Source organism: Canis lupus, chromosome 35, assembly GCF_011100685.1.
Source record: "Canis lupus familiaris isolate Mischka breed German Shepherd chromosome 35, alternate assembly UU_Cfam_GSD_1.0, whole genome shotgun sequence".
NCBI classification, from domain to species: Eukaryota; Metazoa; Chordata; class Mammalia; order Carnivora; family Canidae; genus Canis; species Canis lupus.
Window position 1 is genome coordinate 14,334,922 of NC_049256.1, and position 16,361 is coordinate 14,351,282.

General features: G+C 43.8%; 1 protein-coding gene across 1 annotated transcript in view; it reads left to right on the forward strand.

Annotated features, from left to right (window-relative positions):
- Nucleotides 1-16,361, forward strand: part of SIRT5 (sirtuin 5) — a 38,256-nt gene that overhangs the window by 17,070 nt on the left and 4,825 nt on the right. The window contains 5 exon segments of the mRNA NM_001313805.1: nucleotides 1,266-1,491; nucleotides 4,621-4,708; nucleotides 5,807-5,860; nucleotides 7,884-8,007; nucleotides 9,851-9,966. Of these exon segments, the coding sequence (NP_001300734.1) occupies nucleotides 1,266-1,491; nucleotides 4,621-4,708; nucleotides 5,807-5,860; nucleotides 7,884-8,007; nucleotides 9,851-9,966 (608 nt within the window).

Consider the following 16,361-nt stretch of genomic DNA (forward strand, 5'->3'; position numbering starts at 1 on the left):
AGGAGGGGAGGAAGAAGAGCAGAGGGTTTTTTTTTTTTTTTAAGAATTTATTTATTTATTCATGAGAGACACAGAGATAGAGAGGCAGAGACACAGGCAGTGGGAGAAACAGGCTCATGCAGGGAGCCTGACGCGGGATTCGATCTTGGGTCTCCAGGATCAGGCCCTGGGCTGAAGGCAGCGCTAAACCACTGAGCCACCAGGGCTGACCGAGCATAGGGTTCTTAGGGTCCCACAAGACAGAGGAGCCACACAGAGCAGTCCTGAATTAGAGAAGCAGTGGGTGTGGGCCTAGAGGGCCTCAGGGTCTCTCCTAGAGGAGAGAAGTGGTGAGTAGTGTCAAAGCAGCTCAGATTTTGTGGGGAAGCAAAGAAGTCAACAGAATGTGTTTGACTCCAGCTGTATTCCAAGGACACACGTACACTAGTTCATGTGCCACCCGTAAACCGTGTCAGGCCACTTGTGTTCTGAGTGGAGGGCAGGAAGCCAGTCCAGGGTGGATGTGGATAATCTGCAGCATAGACGTTTGCTCCCCCTTCATTCCCCAGATGAAGGCTGACACTACTGCTAGGTAGAAGGGTGACCTTTATAGTCAAAGAAAACGTATAATACCAGCACCGCCACAGTCCAGATAGGGAATGCTTCAGTTCTTGCCAGAGCTTCCCCTGTGGCCCTCTCCCCATCGGCTTGCAGTTCCAGATGACAGCTACTCTCCTACCTTTCACTACAATGGAGGATTTTCTCTCCCACAAGAGGAATCATCCTTTAAAAATATATTTTAAATATTCTGTTAACACGTATGCTCTTTTATATGTGTAGTTGTGTGTATCTGTGTAGCTATAATCATAAAAAACTCAACTGTGACCGTTACACCTCAGGTGGGCATTTTGCATCATACTTTTTTCCCCTAGATAAATGAAATTGACTTTCAGTATTTTAGGGCTCCATGAAAAAACAGATTCAACCTAAATCCCTCTCTGGCATTACTTTGCTTCGTGTCCATAAGGTTCTTGACTGGTAAATGGGACAGTTTGCGATATCCCTGCCTATTAAGTGGAGAAATTAAAACCGATTTCTCCAGGGTCCCCTGTTAGTCCAAGATTGGGGCTTAGCCTGGTGCCCGGAGCCCTGTCCCGAGTGGGGACGTCCGTGGGCCTGTGGTAGGTGTGCTGCAGCCTGCCCCCTCCCAGCGCTGCCCGCTGCCATGGTTCGGAGCACCTGTGTGTCCCGCCCTCTTTGACTCCTGCCTCTTCTCTCGCCCCCAGGACCTGGCCACCCCTCAGGCCTTTGCACGAAACCCTTCCCTGGTGTGGGAGTTCTACCATTATCGGCGGGAGGTCATGCTCAGCAAGGAGCCAAACCCCGGGCACCTTGCCATTGCTGAATGTGAGGCCCGGCTGCGCGAGCAGGGCCGACGGGTCATGGTCATCACTCAAAACATCGATGAGCTGCATCGCAGGGCTGGCACCAAGAACCTTCTGGAAATCCATGGTGAGGGGCCCTCATGTGGGGGGCAGGACCAGACAACAAAACACACGTCCTGCTGTTTCCCACCTGGACCCACTGTATCAGAATCTGCATTGTTGAGATTTTATTTATTTATTTGACTGAGAGCACAAGCAGGGGGAGCAACAGGCAAAGGGAGAGGGAGAATCAGACTCCCCACTGAGCAGGGAGCCCGATGGGGGACTTGATCCTAGGACCCTGGGCTCATGACCGGAACTGAAGGCAGACATTTTTTTTTTTTTAAGATTTTATTTATTTATTCATGAGAGACACAGAGAGAGAGAGAGAGAGAGAGAGAGAGAGTGGCAGAGACACAGGCAGAGGGAGAAGCAGGCTCCATGCAGGGAGCCCGACGTGGGACTCAATCCTGGGGCTCCAGGATCAGGCCCTGGGCTGAAGGCGGCGCTAAGCCGCTGAGCCATCTGGGCTGCCCTGAAGGCAGACGCTTAACCGACTGAGCCCCCCAGGTGCCCCCAGAATCGGCATTTGACGAGACGGCGACATGAGGTATCTGATGTGCACATTACAGGGCAGAGGTGCAAGTGCCCAGCTGAGCTGAGGGGAGAGAAGAGGCTCAGGCTATCGAACAGCTATGGCTTGAACATGAACCACCCGGGAAGAGCCTGGCATTCCTGGGGGTGGCCGTTCACTTTCCGCAGCTTGGGGGCTGCGCAGCCGCTCCACCCGCAAGCCTGGAGGAAGCTGCCAGATCTGGGACCTGCCCTGCAGCAAGCCCACTGAGTCTGTGATGCCTGTGTAGTTTGTCTTACATCCCGCTGGCTTCCCTTCTCTGCATTGGTGACACCCTGCTTCTCCCTCATGTCCTCTTTAACCCTCCCTTTGGGTCTTACCAAAAGTCTAATCAGTCCATCTCACAAGAGCATGAGCATAAATGGGCATGCGAGATTTCTTCCCCAGGGTGTTTGTATTTAAGGGTCTACAAAACTTGCATCCCAAGGAATGCATTTCTTAACTGTGGAATTTCCAGAAGCAGTGACCCAGTGGGGAATGTTGCTAGTCTCTAGGTATGCAGTGAAGTTGCACATTTTGGCCTGAGATAATGGCAGTTGAGCAGGGTTCACTTGGGGCCGGTCTCACTTTCGTGTCCCAGCAGTAGTCGGCCACCTGCTGACTGAGTGCCTTATTGGCACCTTCTTCGACTGGGTCTGTCCATGTGGTTCTTCTCATTTCTTTGCAGTGTCAGAATGTAAGTGGTGTCACTTGCCATGTATAAATGCATAAAATGCAGATGTTAACACCTATCTTACAGTTTTAAGGATTAAATAAGATAGGGATGCCTTGGTGGCTTAATGGTTGAGCATCTGCCTTTGGCTCACGGTGTGATCCCGGATTCCCGCAATCGAGTCCCACAACGGGCTCCTTGCATGAAACCTGCTTCTCCCTCTGCCTCTTTCTCTGTGTCTCTCATGAATAAATAAATATTTTTTAAAAAAGGATTAAGTAAGATAATATGTGCATCTTAGTTGGGACTTGGGGGTTGCAGATAATTAGAACTCTCTTCCAATTTAGGTGAAAACAAAAGAAAACCCTTCCTTTCATCAAGCTAAAGATGCCACCAATTTTAGGGTGCATCATACCCAGCGTGGGGCTTGAACTCACAACCCCGAGATCAAGACCTGAGCTGAGATCAGAGTTGGATGCTTGACTGACTGAGCCACCCAGACACCTCAAGATCCATCACATTTTTTTTTTTAAAGATTTTATTTATTTATTCATGAGAGATGGAGAGAGGGGCAGAGACATAGGCAGAGGGAGAAGCAGGCTCCCTGCAGGGAGTCTGATGCAGGACTCGATCCCAGGACCCCAGGATCATGACCTAAGCCGAAAGCAAACACTCAATCACTGAGCCACCCAGGTGCCTCGATTCATCACTTTAAAAAAAAAAAAGATTTATTTATTTATTTATTTATTTATTTATTTATTTATGATAGACATAGAGAGAGAGAGAGAGAGAGAGAGGCAGAGATACAGGAGGAGGGAGAAGCAGGCTCCATGCCGGGAGGCCGACGCAGGACTCGATCCCGGGACTTCAGGATCGCGCCCTGGGCCAAAGGCAGGCGCCAAACCGCTGAGCCACCCAGGGATCCCCCGATTCATCACATTTTTAATGTGAACCTTATGAAGAAAATAGTCTGCCAAAACCATGATATTTTATTATCCTTTAGAATTGTTATTTTGTACTTACAGGAATGGTTTGTTAAAACTTACCTAGACACAGATTTTTAGCACCTATATTGAGCTTTTGCATATAAAACACAAAATGTGAGTGAAATAAAGTGACCCAGCTTGTTTGTATCACTTGCAAATGACTCCGAGGCGTCAGTGACTGTCTTCTGTGCGTGCCATCGAGGGGATTGGTGATGCAGCATTCCGTAAAAGGCTTCATCTCCTTGTCTTTGGGTTCCCTTCCAAGCTGCTGACACACATCCAAAGTCTGATACCGAGCCTTTCTAGATCTTACCCAGAGGCGTCAGTGGAAGAGTTACAGACAATAACTAGGACTCATTTTCCTCCTCAAATGGTCCTTCAATGGTTCGTTGGCGTAAATGGCCAGGGCTCGCCTTCGTTCTATCAGGCCACCAAGAGTAACACCCAAACCGCTGCACATCTCACCCGTCATCGTTACCCTTCAGCAGGTGTGTGATCGCAGGCTACGACAGCCCCCTCATGTCCTGCATCTGGCCTGGTGACAGTCGTAGGACACATGGAATTTCAGAGATGCTTACGTGGGGGAAATGGCTGTAGTAAAACTGACAAAATAAGTATATTGTCTCATAAAACTGAGAAGTCCTGACGTGGAGATGATATCCTTAGCAGACTGTCCTTTCTGTCCTTGAGTCCCACTCTTATTCCCCAGGCTTTGTTCACTCTGAGTAAAACCTCACTTCTCCTCCTGCCCTTTGAGTCCAGGAGGCAGATGCTCTTAGCTTCTTCAGGACTGCTATATGCCTTTGTATTTCCCTTCATACCCAGAGCAAGCCCATTTGTTAAAATGAACATATAAAAACTAGATTATTTTGTACCCATTTAGACATGGAGACAATTGCTCTTGATTATACTCAGTTCTGGTCTTGTTTAATTTGTGTTTTTCAGGGAGCTTATTTAAAACGCGATGTACCTCTTGTGGAATTGTGGCTGAGAATTACAAGAGTCCAATTTGTCCAGCTTTATCAGGAAAAGGGTAATTATACTGCCCTACAGAATGAGTGTGTATTATTTCCTCTTTTAAGTTGAGCATGAATGTAAGGAAATTAAACATTAGCCTAGGAGTCCCATGGATATTTGTGAGAAATAAGACTAGATACAGTGCAGCCATGTGATGAAAGAAATGTCTTGCTCAAAATTTACAGTGCTAAGTGAAAACCACAGGATCTAATTCTTATCTAATACTATAATATGATTCCAATACACACACACACACACACACACACACACACCCCTTCATGTTGGCATGTCTATATATAGGTAAAAGACCAGAGGAAAATACAACCAAATATTATTAGCAGTGATTATTAAGAGTGGTGGGATTATGGGAAATTTTGATTTCTTCTTTTTTTTTTTTTTTTTTGATTTCTTCTTTACATCTTTCTAGAACTTCCTAACAATTCTATGATGAACAAGTACTATTATTATAATTAGGGAAGAAAATAAGAGTAGACTTGGAATATTGAGAAAGTTTTTACTTGGCCATTTTATTTTTTAAAAAGATTTATTTATTTATTTATTTATTTATTTATTTATTTATTTATTTATTTATTTATTTGACAGCACAAGCAGAGGGGAATAGCAGAGGGAGGGGCAGAGGGAGAGGGAGAAGCAGACTCCCCACTGAGCAGGGACCCTGACACGGGGCTTGATCCCAGGACCCTGAGATATGACCTGAGCTGAAGGCAGATGCTCAACCGACTGAGCCACCCAGGCGCTCCTTACTTGGCCATTTTAAATCAGTATAAATTACACAAGTAATATATCAGTACAGTATTGTAGCAGAAGATTCAAGTTATGATGACGTATACAGTGCATATCATGAAACTCCCCTTTAACATACCGGCTGCTCCATCCCCTCTCCACATACAAGTTCCCTCTCTTGAGATATAATCACCAGTAGTTAATTGTTTGGCGTCTGTCCTTCTAGTCCCTTGTAAGTCAGCATGCATTAATTATGGGTTTTGTACTATATGCTGCCAGGCAAATATGCAGACTTCTTGGGTTGTGTTATCTCTTTGTTCTTTGATTATACCAAAGACATTGTTTCTTGTTCTCCTGTTACTTACTTCAGTGCTCCAGACCCTGAAGCTCAAGATGCCAGAATCCCAGTGGAAAAACTTCCCCGGTGGGTACAAAAGCTTTGATCAGTGTTTGGTTTTCCAGATTTCCAGAGATTCCTCTCCTCTCCCTCTTCTCTCCCTCTCCTCTCCCTCTCCTCTCCCTCTCCTCTGCCTCTCCTCTCCCTCTCCTCTCCCTCTCCTCTGCCTCTCCTCTCCCTCTCCTCTGCCTCTCCTCTGCCTCTCCTCAGGCAGAGACACAGGCAGAGGGAGAAGCAGGCTCCCCGCAAGGAGCCCAATGTGGGACTCTGTCCCTGAACCAGGATCACGCCCTGAGCCGAAGGCAGACACCCAACCGCTGAGCCACCCAGGTGTCCCAGAAAGATTATTTTTATGTCAGTTTTTCAAAACCATATGTTACCACAGTGTTTCCTAAAATATTTCATAGAGCACTAGATCCATGCGATATTGATGGGCATTACATGAAAAAAACACATGTTATGTGCTAAAGTAAATATAGAAATCACATATTAAACAAAGTCAAAGTATGTTTGCTTTACTGCAGGACTTCTCAGAGCATTTAATATGCTGAAATACACTGTTTCTTTTATTTTTTTTAAAGATTATATTTATTTGTGAGAAGTGGGGGTAAGACAGAGACAAAGGGAGAAGCAGGCTCCTTATGGAGCAGGGAACCCAATGTGGGACTCCATCCGAGGACCCTGGGATCATGACTGGAGCCAAAGGCAGACATTTAACCGACTGAGCCATCCAGGTGCCCCACAGTTCCTCTTTAAAAAGTGGTTATAATATGTTAATATTTCACCAGTTTATTTAATCACAGAACCCTTTTTATGATTCTTAGTAAGGATTTTCAGTAACAAATTCTAAAGTTTGATCTAAAACAGTAAGGAATCCTGGTCAGTTCTTTAGTAGGAGGTTGTTGTGATGAAAATGATGTTTGGAGGATTATTTTAGAAGCAGTATGTAAGAGGACCTAGAGGTAGTAGGGAGTGAAAGATGAGAGGTTTTTAGTAATTGACACTGAAGAATGTGGCTGTGGTCAGGGCAAGAAAAAGGTGCCTCTGAGGAAACAGGAAAGGAGGCCATTGATGAGACTAGCATGTGGTTGGGGTGTTAGAGGCAGGTCTGAGCCTGGTTCCTCCCAGGCAGCCACACAATGTGTGCTGTAAAGTAGCTGGGAAAGAGGAGCCTCTGTTAAAACTCAAAATCCAACTGAGTCAATGTTGGAGATCCCTTTGGCTTTATCTGAGATTCATGCGTCAGGCAGCTGACAGAAAACAGACAGAAAGGAGCCCCAAGGAGCCACACAATGGAAGACTTATAGGTTGGAGGAGGCAGGGAAAGGAGGTTTTTTAAGCAAAGAGGGAATTGTTTCAGGCAAAGTCACCTTCCTTTAAGGCGCCCAAGGGGGTGTTTCAGGCAAATTACCCCAGTAGTGCTGACCAGGTCATTCCACATTGACTGGTTAAAGGTCATATTCCCCAGAGAGCCTGAAGTTGCAGCCAGGTTAGGTATGAAGTCTTGGTTTGCTGGCGTGGGGCTTAGCACAAGTGACTCCAATTTGGATCTGTTGTCTGTCCTTTTTCTTTTTCTTTTCTTTTCTTTTCTTTTCTTTTCTTTTCTTTTCTTTTCTTTTCTTTTCTTTTCTTTTCTTTTCTTTTCTTTTCTTTCTTTCTTTTCTTTTCTTTTCTTCTTTTCTTTTCTTTTCTTTCTTTTCTTTTTTTTTTTTTTGAGATTTCATTTATTTATTCATGAGAGATACAGAGAAAAAGGCAGAGACATAGGCAGAGGGAGAAGCAGGCTCCTCGTGGGGAACCCAGGACCCTGGGATCATGACCTGAGCCAAAGGCAGATGCTTAACTAACCACCCAGGCACCCCTAAAATGAGTACTTTATATTCAGGATAAGCTCACATGGTCTGAAAGGGGAGGAATACAGGATAAGAAGGTTCAGAGCCACCTATCTGGACAGACTGGATTTGGGGTAGCCCCTAGCCTTCCCGTGACCCACCTGGGCAGACCTGGCAGGGCAGGTGTCAGGGTTGGGTGAAGAATACTGTTCTTACAGGTGTGAAGAGGCAGGGTGTGGGGGCCTGCTGAGACCTCACGTCGTGTGGTTTGGAGAAAACCTGGATCCTGCCATTCTGGAGGAGGTTGACAAAGAGCTGACCCTCTGTGACTTATGTCTAGTGGTAGGTCTCTCCTTTCCCCGATCCTTGAGATTTTCTGGAACACTGGAACTGGGATGGAGTTTGTTGTATTTTCCCTCCCTCTTTCCCTCCCTCCCTCTCCTGCCCTGTCCACCCTCCTCTGCCTCGTTCCCTTTCCTTCCTTCTCCCTTCTGATTTGTGTGTGGAGAGATTTTGTGGTACCCTACAGAAAAATGAACTAAATGAATATGTATTAATCTTAAACATGAAACTGTGTAGGACCATATCTTGGGCTTCACAAAGCCCCTCTCCCCATCCAAAAAAGAAAGAAAAAAAGAAAAGAGTATGTTATTGCATGAAAGTACTACATGCTCATTATTAAATTTGAGAAAATACAAAAAGTACAAAATTATAAAGAGGAAATTAGAAATCACCAATAGCTCTACCATCCAGAAAAAGCCACTGTTAGCATTTTAGTGTATTTTTTTCCTAGATCAGAAGTGAGAAATTGTGGCCTGTGGGCCAGATCTGGGCTGCCACTTGTTTTTGTAAATAAAGTGTTATTGGAACACAGCCATGTCCATTCTTCTATGGGTTGTCTATGGCTGCTTTCACGCTCTAATGGCAGAGTTGACTATTTATGATGGAGACTGTCTGGCTTACAAAGCCTTAAAAAATTCCTATCTGGTCCTTTACAGAAACACATTTGCCCACCCTTGGTCTAGATCTTTTCTCATGCAGATGTATACATATTGTTTAAAATTCAAAAATGGGCTCAGATGGTATGTTCTGTTTTGAAACAACTTTATTCGCGTAGCAATTCACTTAGCATATTTCACATTAGTACATCCACAGATCTGCATCATCTTTTAATTGGCTGCATGGCGTTCTATTTCCTGGATATAAAATGAGATACTTAACCAATCCTCTCTTTTTGGACACTTAGGCCATTTCACATTTTCATATCTTAAATAATGCTGTGGTGAATATTCTTAGACATAACTTCTTAGTATGCTCTTCAGATCCTTTCCTTAGGACATATTTTCCTAAAAGTGGAATTAATTGGACGACGGGTATGCATATTTGAGAATTTCCTTAACATGTCTTTAAAAACAGAAGCACATTCTCTTGGGTGTGTATTCATCCAGCCAGTATTTATTGAGTGCATTCCAGTGTAGCATCAGTGCTCATGACTGAGGGTCAAATGAGAAAAGCTGGTTTGTACAGTGTGTTCTGGTCTTTCCTTTTTTTTTTTTTTTTTTTTTTAATGATAGTCACACAGAGAGAGAGAGAGAGAGAGGCAGAGGCAGAGGCAGAGGGAGAAGCAGGCTCCATGCACCGGGAGCCTGACGTGGGATTCGATCCCGGGTCTCCAGGATCGCGCCCTGGGCCAAAGGCAGGCGCCAAACCGCTGTGCCACCCAGGGATCCCTGGTCTTTCCTTTCTTGAAAAGCACATTTGTAAATACATATTTGTAGGGAAGAACCTGAAAGAATATGTATCAAAATGTGAACAGTTGTTATCTTGGGGTAGTAGGATTATGAATGACACATATGTTTTTTTTTTTTAATTTCTAATGTTAAAAAAAGGGGGGCATAGATTATTGGCATCACCTCCTAGAGCAGAAACGAAACTGAGTCAGTGATCTGCCATTTCTCTCCATTTGTGCTACATTTTTTCTAGCACAATCTTTTCTAGTGATCAACCAAAAGGATGTCTCCTAACTTCCCATCTCTCCCTTGGAAGCTTCCCAGTGATCCCATGTAGCTTAGTTTCCCTCACATCCAGACCCACAAACCTGCCTGAGCTTATGTAAGGTTTTCTGAGAATGTTTCTTCTGCCCAAAGTGTGGTCATTCATCCGTTTCCATTCCTTTGCTTTGTAGGTGGGAACTTCCTCTGTGGTTTATCCTGCTGCCATGTTTGCACCCCAGGTGTCTGCCCGGGGAGTGCCAGTGGCCGAATTCAACATGGAAACCACCCCAGCCACCAACAGATTCAGGTACAGGGATTACCAAGGTGGGAGATGGAAGGTACTAAGCAGATTGAGAGGTGTCATCTGAACAGACCTTACCCACTGTTCTCATTAAAAAAAAAAAAAAAAAAAAGACACAGAGTTTATGTTTTCTAATTTGGTCTATAGTTGCTTTGATGGAAGAACAAAGTATCGTTAACTGTAGACCAAGGCAGCTATGTCTTTTCCCAGGGAAATTGCCTTAGGGCTTTTGTTGTTCATATTTTGAAACTTCTTTGATGAACATTTTGAAAGTTCTTTGATTCCGTAGCCTTGACTTTCATTTGCATTTTTCAGTGAGAGCTGGTAATGGCATTTAGGTGTAGGTGAGTTGAATACCCAGCACTTAGTCAGGGAGATGCCCGTGCAGACCTCTGTCACCCACTGTTCTCCCTGGGCAGTGGCCAAATATCTCCTGAATATCCTTAATATTAGACTTGGGGCCATGTCGTGGTGCTGATCCTATCACCCATATTTGCGTGGAAAGTGGAGACCATCAGACAATGCGTTTTTAGTCATTCTGAATTGTTTTATGCTCAGCTTCATTTTGCTTTCTTTTTTTCACGCTGTTTTGCTGCTGCTGTTGTCATTTTAAAGATTTTATTTATCTATTCATGAGAGACACAGAGTGGCAGAGACACAGGCAGAAGGAGAAGCAGGCTCCCTGTGGGGAGCCCTATGCAGGACTTGATCCCAGGACCCCGGGATCACAACCTGAGCCAAAGGCAGATGCTTAATCACTGAGTCACCCAAAGCCCCTTTGCCCTGGCTGTTTTGTCTTCCCTTTATTTTAATTTCTATATTTTTTTATCAGTTGGCTCCATTCCTTTCTAGAATAAGGTAGAACATAAATAACTCCTAAAGAAATATGAATAAATAAAATATAAAACTTCACTAAAACTTGTTATCATTACATTAGCCAGTGGTTGTCATGTCAACTACATATTTAAAAAGTATGACTGGGTACCAGCCATGAGATTCTGATGTAACTGGTCTCATGTGTAGCCTGGGCATTTTGATTTCAATAAACTTCCTCAATGATTCTGATGTGGAGCCGGGATGAGGACCAGCATTCTGAGTCCTCAGTGGGATAAAAAAAAAAAAAATATTCCATAGACTGTGTGTAAATATACTTGATGATCCTCTGCAGCTGGGCTGACTGAATCTGATCTCCTCCGTCTGTTTTAGTCAGTATGTTTGTGTCCTCAGTCCACTTCTTCATTTGTGTGTAAGTGGTAGGAAGTAGGAAGACATTCTCTTAAAAAATTGCCTTCTATGTAAAACCGATTCTTTGAAAACTATACAGTAAAAGAAATGAAAAGATCTAAGTCTGTCGAAGGACCTTTATGTCCTTGGACCAGACACTATTGTTAAGATGGCAGCACTCCCCAAGTTGAGTTACAGGTATAGCTGGTCTCTATCAAAATTGCAGCTGGCCTCTTTGCTAAAATTGGCAAGGTGATCCTAAAAGTCATATGGATGCATGGGAGCCAAAATAGCCAAAACAGAGAGAATGATGAAGTTGAAGAACTCACACTTTGCAGTTTCAAAAGTTATTAGGAAGTTACAGTTTATTAAGACAACATGGTGCTGACATGAGGATAGACATCTACATTAGTGGGGCTGAATTGAGAGTTCAGAAATAAACCCTCAATCTATGGCCACCTGATTTTTGGAAAGGGTGTGAAGACAATTAAGGGAAAGAGTAGCCTTTTTTTTTTTTTTTTTTTAAGATTTTATTTATTTGAGAGAGAGAGTGAGAGAAAACATGAACAGGGGATGAGGAGAGGGAGAAGCAGGCTCCCCATCGAGCAGGGAGCCTGATGCGGGACTCCATCCCAGGACCCTGAGATCATGACCTGAGCCAAAGGCCAACACTTAACCACCTGAGCCACCCAGGTTCCCCAAGAGTAGCCTTTTTAACAAATGGTTCTGGAATGGCTGAATTGTCACCTGCAAAAGAATGAAATGAGACTCCTTCTTCATACCACATATAAAAATTAACCCAAATGAACGATAGACCTAACTATAAAAGCTAAAAGTATAAAATACTTAAAAGTAAGTTTTTGTGGCCTTTAGTTAGTAAAAGCCTCTATGACATGACATCAAAAGCACAAAAAACATAAGATAAGGGGGTAAATTTCCATCAACACTAGAAACCTCTTTACTTCAATAGGCCCCATCAATAAAGTGAAAAAACTCATGAAATGTGAGGAAATATTTGCATGTCTAGGGACCCCAGGGTGGCTCAGCGGTTGAGCATCTGCCTTAGGCCTGGGGCATGATCAGGAGGTTCTGGGATCGAGTCCAGCATTGGGCTTCTTGCATGGAGCCTGCTTCTCCCTCTGCCTGTGTCTCTGCCTCTCTCTCTCTCTGTGTCTCTCACGAATGAATAAATAAAATCTTAAAAAAAAAGAAATATTTGCAAGTCTAATATTTGTATGGGACTTGCATTCAGAATCTATAAAGAACTCTCACATTTCAATAATAAAAAGACAAATTGTCCAATTTAGAAATGGGCCGAATATTTGAACAGACATTTTTCTAATCATATACACATGGTCAATAAACATATTGAAAATATGCTGGGGCAGCCCCGGTGGTGCATCGGTTTAGCATCGCCTGTGGCCCAGGCTGTGATCCTGGGGAGTCAGGATCAAGTCGAATGTTGGGCCGCCTGCATGGAGCCTGCTTCTCCCTCTCCCTGTGTCTCTGCCTCTCTCTCTCACTCTCTGTGTGTCTCTATGAATAAATAAATAAAATCTTAAAAAAATATGCTGAATATTATTAAATTAGGGAAATGTAAATTAAAACCACCATGAGATTCCACTTAACAGTCACTAGGATGGCTATGATTAAAACAAAACAAAACAAGTATTGGTGAAGAAACTCAACCCCTCATCTGTTGCTGGTGGAAATGTACAATGGTGCAGCTGCGTTAGAAAACAGCCGGGCAGTTCCTCAAAAGGTTAAATGCAGATTTAACATATGACCCAGCAATTCTCGTTGGTATATAGCCAAGAGAAATGAGAACATGTGTTTGCACAAAAATGTGAATGTTCATAGCAGCATCATAATAATCAAAAAGCAGGAACAATCTAAATGTCCTTCATTTGATTAGTGAATATATGAAATTTCATATATACAATGGAATATTACTCAGCCGTAAAAAAGAATGATGTACTGATCCATGCTACAACATGAATAACTCTTGAAAACATTATACTAAGTGAAAGAAGCCAGACACACAAGACCAGAAATCCTGTGATTCCATTTATTTGAGAAATCCAGAAATCAACAGAGACTCCAAATAGATGTGTGGTTGTCTAGGGTTTGGGTAAGGAAGAATGAGAAGTGTCTGGTTTTGTTTTAAGATTTTATTTATTCATTCATGAGAGACACAGAGAAAGGCAGAGACATAGGCAGAGAGAGAAGCAGGCTCCCTGTGGGGAGGCTGATGTGGGACTCAATTCCAAGACCCTAGGATCACAACCTGAGCAGAAGGCAGATGCTCAACCACTGAGCCACCCAGGTGCCCCTGGGAAGTGTCTGTTAGTAGGGAGAGGTTTCTTTTTGGGGTGATGAAAATGTTTTAAAGTTGATTGTGGTGATGGTTGTACAATTTTGTGAATATACTAAGAAAAAACCCATTAAATTATACATTTTAAACAGGTTATGTGTGATTTTTTTTTAAGATTTATTTATTTATTCATGACGAGACAGAGAGAGAGAAAGAGAGAGTCAGAGGCACAGGCAGAGGGAGAAGCAGGCTCCATGCAGGGAGCCTGATGTAGGACTCGATCCCGGGACTCCAGGATCATGCCCTGGACTGAAGGCAGGCGCTTAACTGCTGAGCCACCCAGGGGTCCCCGATTATGTGTGAATTATATCTCAATAAAGCTGTCCTATTAAAAATTAACTTCCCTTCTAACTTATCCCCTGAAAAATAGATGAGAGGCCTCTAATATGCACTGTGGCGTGCATGTTTAGCACCAGGGCTAGCATGCATCCTGAAAAGGAACATCAGAGCCAGACAACACTGGCCCCTCATCTGTTTGAAAGAGCATCAGAATCCTCCAAGAGGAGGAAGGAATCAACTTTCTGAAGAAGGACGTGAGGTACATCCCCAGTCCCTTCTAATGTGGTTGATTTTTAGTCATATGCTCTCCAGCTCACCTCTACTAAGTATGAAAAATGAAGACAAATCATCATGGTAGGGAAGTAACAAAATGCAGGTGAGGAAAAAGAAGAAAAGGAGACTGCTTCCACAGCCCAGAGCTGGCCTCTACCCCTTATGCCTGGGACAACCCAGCAGGTACTGGGCATCCGTTGTGTGTGTCTTCCTGTGAGAGGAACATAGTTCTCCTGCAAGTTAGGAAGAGAATTGTGGCCTATAGTATCATTTCACAAGTTGGCCCTCTTAGGGGCGCCTGGGTGGCTCAGTGGTTGAGTGTCAGCCTTTGGCTCGGGTCGCGATCCTGGGGTCCTGGGATCGAGTCCCACCTCAGGCTCCCTGCATGGAGCCTGCTTCTCCCTCTGCCTCTCTCTCTCTCTCTGCATCTCTCGTGAATAAATAAATAAAATCTTTAAAAAAAAGAAACTTTGATCAAATTTTTCTTACCAGTGTAACTGTCCCGTGAACGATCATGCTTTTATGCAGAAGTCATCAGGCTGGCACTGAGAAGAGATGTAGGTGATTTTCTTACCCTTCTCAACTTTTCAAACAGGGAGCCAGGCCTAGAGTGATGGAGTTTTCTAATGCACAGTTTAATAAAGGCAGGATTTTCTCTTACATGTCACGTGCAATAGATTTTGGTTGAATTTTACACTAGGTCAGGGCTCAGCAAACTGCTTCTTGTAGACCGACTTCACTCACAGTGTATTTGTAAATAAAGTTTTATTGGAACTCGGCCATGGCCATGTGTTTAGGTATTGTCCACGGCTACTTTGGCCCTACAACAACAGAACTGAGACATTGCCACAGTGTCAGCCTGCAAAGCCTAAAAGATGTTCTCTGGCTCTTTACAGAAAAAAAATTTCCCAACACCTCTTCTAGGTTAATGAGAGAAATGACAACTGGTGGAATAACACTTTTTTTTTTAACCTGATTTTCTTTATTACTTAAACAGGGAGTAGGGATGCTGCCTACACTTCAAACTTGGATCTCACGGGACTGCTTAGACCTTGTTCAAGTTGTTTAGACTCCTTGCCCCAATTCTAATTTAGAGACAGAGTCACAGAATTTGCCTCCCATTAAAATGTATTATTAATATTTTCAAGGTGTTAATTAGTTCCAGTTTTGTTTTTGTCATTTTTGCCATGCCTGATGGTTGTGTGTCAGATGATTTCTGACAAGCCATTATAGTTAGAGTAGATCCTACTCTAGATTTGGCTTCAGGGTTTTATTTTATTTTATTTTTTTAAGATTTTATTTATTTATTCATGAGAGACAGAGGCAGAGACATAGGCAGAGGGAGAGGCTCCCTTATGGGGAGCCTGATGTAGGACTCGATCCCAGGACCCCAGAGATCATGACCTGAGCAGCCAAAGGCAGATGCTCGGCCACTGAGCCACCCAGGCATACCTGGCTTCAAGACTTTGTTATTCAACCCCCGGGTCCTTGGCACATGAGGGTCTGTGCATTTGCTGAGGCAGAAATAGGATTTGTGCTCGCCCAAGAGATGGTACTTTCCAAGCATTCTGGGGCCTCCAGTAACCACCATGTTCACCTTTGAATTTTTCTAAACTTTAGAATTCAGTGGAAATCCACGGATACCTACTAAGTATGTACTCTGTGCGAGACTCTCTGTTCTAGGTGCTCAGGATAGGCTGTATCAGGAAACCAAAAAATCTACTATGATGACATTCTAGTGGCAGAGGCAATCAAAAATAAGCATAATAAATGTGCAAATTCTGTAGCAGGTGAGAAGTTGGGTAGCAGGCTGTAGCAAAAGGCAAAAGTAGAGTTGGAGGTGAGCAAGAGAGATTGCAGGATTCACTTAGGTCATTAGGGTAAGTCCCACTGAGAAGATGTCTGAGTGGGCTTGAAGGACGTAAAGGAGTTAGTTAGCTAAGGAGATTGTCTGGCTAAGAGCTTTCCAGACACAGAGTTTTTGGAACACCTGAGTAGCTCAGTGGTTGAGCATCTGCCTTCAGCTCAGGTTGTGATCCCTGGGTCCTGGGATCAAGTCCTGCATTGGGCTCCCCACAGGGAGCCTGACTCTCTTTCTTCCTATGTCTCTGCCTCTCTCTGTGTCCTCATGAATAAATAAATAAAATCTTAAAAAAAATCCTTCCAGACACAGGACTGTCTGGAGTAGAGCCCTTCCCACTCCCCACTCCCCCCAAGCCACAGCACACCTGGAAGGTGCAAGGGACAGCAC